Source organism: Haplochromis burtoni, unplaced genomic scaffold, assembly GCF_018398535.1.
Source record: "Haplochromis burtoni strain Fernald_Lab_line unplaced genomic scaffold, NCSU_Asbu1 Contig_791, whole genome shotgun sequence".
In the NCBI taxonomy this organism is placed as follows: Eukaryota; Metazoa; Chordata; class Actinopteri; order Cichliformes; family Cichlidae; genus Haplochromis; species Haplochromis burtoni.
Genome location: NW_024583152.1, coordinates 156,724 through 160,891, shown reverse-complemented (window position 1 = coordinate 160,891; position 4,168 = coordinate 156,724). Strand labels below are relative to the sequence as shown.

The 4,168-nt window shown below is 44.8% G+C and overlaps 1 protein-coding gene across 1 annotated transcript; it reads right to left on the bottom strand.

Annotated features, from left to right (window-relative positions):
- Window positions 1–1,107: 1,107 nt before the first annotated feature.
- LOC102291544 lies at window positions 1,108–3,614 on the bottom strand (the record flags this gene model as incomplete). The annotated part of the gene is given in 2 exon segments (XM_005950477.3): window positions 1,108–1,709; window positions 3,233–3,614. A coding segment is annotated over 1 exon segment (567 nt), but the record flags the coding sequence as incomplete, so codon positions are not given.
- Between the last annotated feature and the right edge of the window lie 554 nt (window positions 3,615–4,168).

Below are 4,168 nucleotides of genomic sequence, written 5' to 3'. Positions count from 1 at the left end.
AAGGAACTGCTGGATGGGCTCTCCTGAGCCTCCAGCGGAAACTGGAGCAGAGCCAGCCGGTGTGGAAACCTCTGGTGGAGCAGAACCAGATGATGCGGAGACCTCTGGTAGTGACAAAGCTAGCTGGAGCTGCTCAGGGCACACAGCCAGCTCAGGATGCAGCGGCTGGGGCTGTGCAGTGCACAGAGTGTGCTTAGGACACTTTTCAGGCACAGACAGCAAAATGGAGTCTGTAGCTGGCTCGATAAGCTCGTCTGAGGTTCCAACTAAGACAGGAGACTGAAATGGCTCAGCTAAGCACCCAGCAGAGGCTGCTGCATATGGCTGAGATGGCTCAGCTGAGTTCCCAGCAGAGACAGGTGGCTGGGATGACTCTCCTGAGCTCCCAGCGGAGACAGATGATGGGTGAACAGGCTGCATTGGTTCCAAAACCTCAGGTGGTCCAGAGGCAGCTGAGGTCACAGGCCCAGCCGCTGGGTAGGCCTGGGGAAGAGTTTTAGTCTCCGAGCGGAAATGTTTAGCATTGTCAAAAACAGTCTTGGCACACACAGATGCTAGAGTATTTGAAGTTATCGCACAAAACTCAGAGTCTGCCCTGGAATTACTAGCTGGGTGGGACATAACACAATCCAGGACTGAAACAGAACTCCCATAATCCAAGGTAAACTCAGCAACAAAACAATTATCCCTACCAGACTCAGGAACGGAGAAGACAGTTTGCGTATTGTCCATAATAACAGTCCTTTCAGAAAGTGTATCCGTCTCCAAATGAACAGATCGAGTTGCACAAACAGAAACAACATCATTCAAAGTCTTAGAATGAGTCAGCTGAGGAACACAAAACGTAGCTTCAGAGGCCTGGGAAACACACAGTTTAATTTTGTTGGGGGTCAGTCTGGATTCACAAACTGAGAGCTTGGAGTCCTTAAGTTTTGTCTCAATGTCCGTAACAGAACAAGGTAGAGCAGTTATTGTTAATCCGTGCTTGGAAGGAGCACAAGGCAAACAGTCTTTAAAGTCCATGGAACTGGAATAGATGGCCTCAGAATGAATAGACTTTTTCTTTCCCAGCTCGGATGGAGCACAAAAATGGTCTTTTTTACTCACCACGACTGGTTGCTCAAAGGAAGTACTGGGTTCCAGCCATGGTGATGTGCGCCGGTGGCGTGGACGCCGCTTTCTCCTGGAAGAAGGAGCAGAGATAACAGAGGAGGTCGGTGATGATGGGGTACTGGTGACCTGCTCTTTATCCTCTGACCACATTGCAGCCGGGAAGGAGGCAGGCGAATGCGGGTCAGATCGGGATGTGGAGGGGAAGAGATTCCGCGGCAAGGGAACAACCGCCCCCTGCTGCAGTGACATGGAAGAATTCATCTGCTGCGACAGTGTGGAGACATCCTTTTGCTGGGACGTGGTTGAGGGTGGTTGGGCCAGCTCCGTGCCTTGGAGTGCCTCTTTTGCTTGGGCCAGATTATGGGCAAACTCTGAAGCTATGGGTAGCTGGCGCAGGTGAGGGTTATCCAGAAAAATTGCCTCAATGGCATTAATTCCAATAGATAAAGTCCGTTTATCCGAGGTGTGGGAAATGCGCTGCCACAGCCGTAGGAGGCGAAAGACATCTCTCGCTCTTTCAGAGTCTGCTGTGTCCATGTCGTGGTCGCGTTGTTCTGTCATGTACGTAACATAATCATCGTGCTGCAACCAGGTTTCTGTAAGGCAGAGTAAAGTGATTTGTTGATCAATTATTAATTCATATACTAACAGAGACTTGGAATAGAGAGACCTAATATTTAGTAATCCACATTTCACTGTTTTACTCTTTGATGCTGTTGAGGATACTGTATTGTTCTTTCATTGTTATTTTTTATGTTTATGTCATTTTTTGCTGTTTTTTAGTTAGTTTTTTGTCTGTTTGGGAGCTGACACAGTCACTAAGGGGATGGGGTTTTGGGAGGCAATGGGAGGAGAGAAGCTGCAGAGATTTGTGTAAGACTCTGTCAATAGCAGGCAATTGACTATGGTTACTGTTGTCACTAGCTCCATATGTCTCTGAACAGAATCCCCAATAACCAGAGTTTGATTGTCGGCAGTGTCACAGACTGGGGAAAGATGGTTAGACACATAAACAGGTTGGTGGTGTACCAGGGGCTTCAGTTTAAGACTATGCTTCCTCCTCACTGTCACCCAGCTATCCTGTTTCTCAGGCTGCTCTGGACAGTCTGCCGTGGGACAACTAGCAGTCTATGCTACCTTCTGCTGCACTGGCTACAGGGCCCCAGCTAGCTCCAGGTTTTTCAAGGGTCCAAAGACGAGTCTCCATTTTAGTGATCTTGGCCTCCAGAGCTGCAAATAGGCTACATGTATTACAAGTATCATTATTTCTAAAGGAAGAGGTCATGCTGCTAGCTGCTGCTATGAGCTAAGCTAAGTTAGCGAATCCCTAAAGCCGCAGTGAGTGAATACTGTGAATATAACTAGTAGATGAATCAACATGCTTCGTATGAAGCTCGTGAAGATTACACTATGAAATTAGAAGTTATCTATACGTTTTTAATTAACCAACTAGGAATACACTAGGCAGCCAAGAAGCACACAGGAAAACACACAGCTACTGGGACAAAGTGACAAATGGCAGAGGAAAACACAGGGCTCAAATACACAGAGGGATAACGAGGGAATGAGACACAGGAGAGGAACACAGCTGAAAGCAATCACATAAGTAAAGTAAGTAAAAGTTTATTTATATAGCACTTTTCACAGACAGATGTCACAAAGTGCTTCACAAGAGAGAAAACAAAAACAAAATATAGTCATAAATACGTCATAAAAACCTTGGTCTACATACACGGGACAGGGAGGAAGCAAAACTGAACGCACTAAACACTAGACAAGGGACTATCAAAGTAAAACAGGAAACATGAGACAGACTAAGACTTGGACTTAACATTGAGACCAGGAGACATGACTGACTAGGGAGACAAGGGAACATAGTCTGGACACAGGAGATACATGAACATAGAGACAAGGGTGACTAGACTTGAAACATGGAATATGACAGGGAAGGCATAGAAACAAACCTAAATCCTAGAAACTACAGAAAATAACTAAGAAACAAGAAATACAAAGACTATGACACGAATCAAACGAAATCAAAGAATATTCAAAAAGCAGAAAACACAAGCCCTGGGTCCCAAGACCCAGTACTGTGACAGGAACAGGAAGTGATACTCACCAAGTGACCACAGTGAGACTGTTTCACACAGCAGCTCAATGTTTCTACAGTGGATCTGTGGCTACATGAGCAGATTTCTATGGAACCAATGCGACTGTGATGAGTTAGCATGAAGTGAGCAGAGTAAACTGAAGATTTGTGTAGAAACAGAAAATGCACTCAACACTGTTGCTGAGAGAAACCTGATGGACTCCAGTGAGTCTTCTTTTAGAGACTAACAGGTCATGACTGCAGGTCTGCTACTGCTCTCACACACTTTCACTTCTGGAAAACGACCTTGAACTTCTCGTCTTTCAGGTGTTGCTCCGCCTCTTCCTGAAGCTGTTTTTCTGGTTTTACTGCCTCTCCCTTTACATGAATCAGCAGGTTTATACTGTGCGACTGTCCAGCAGGTGGGAGCAGTGAAGAGTGGTGTGTGGGTAAAGTTCACACAGTAATGAAGGCCTCAGGTGATCACCCATTTTTCCACAGCAGGCTAAGAGCTTCTGGTGGACTATGAAGGAGGTCACAGAGAGAAGTGGTAAAAATACAGACATTGAGTACTTAAGTGGAAGTACACATGCTACTGTTAGAAAATACTCCAGTAAAAGTGCTAATTCAACTTCCTTACTCAAGTAAAAGTGAAAAAGTACCAGCTCTGAAATGTAAGAAAGTATATATTTTTATATAAAGCTAACTGAACCATATGCTATATCAATGTATATTATAAATTACATTATAATATTCCCTGCTTGAATCAGGCAAGTAGAACATGAGCAGAGAAAGAAAAGAAAAGGAAAACAAAAGTTAAAAAAAAGTACCTCTATTTTCTGTTGCCTCCATTGTACACAGCAAAATCCCCAGTGTTAAATTAACACTGGAGAGTGTCTATATGGGTCCACACCTCTGAGTGTTAAATACAACACTGTTGAGTGTTAAATTAACACTTTTGACAGT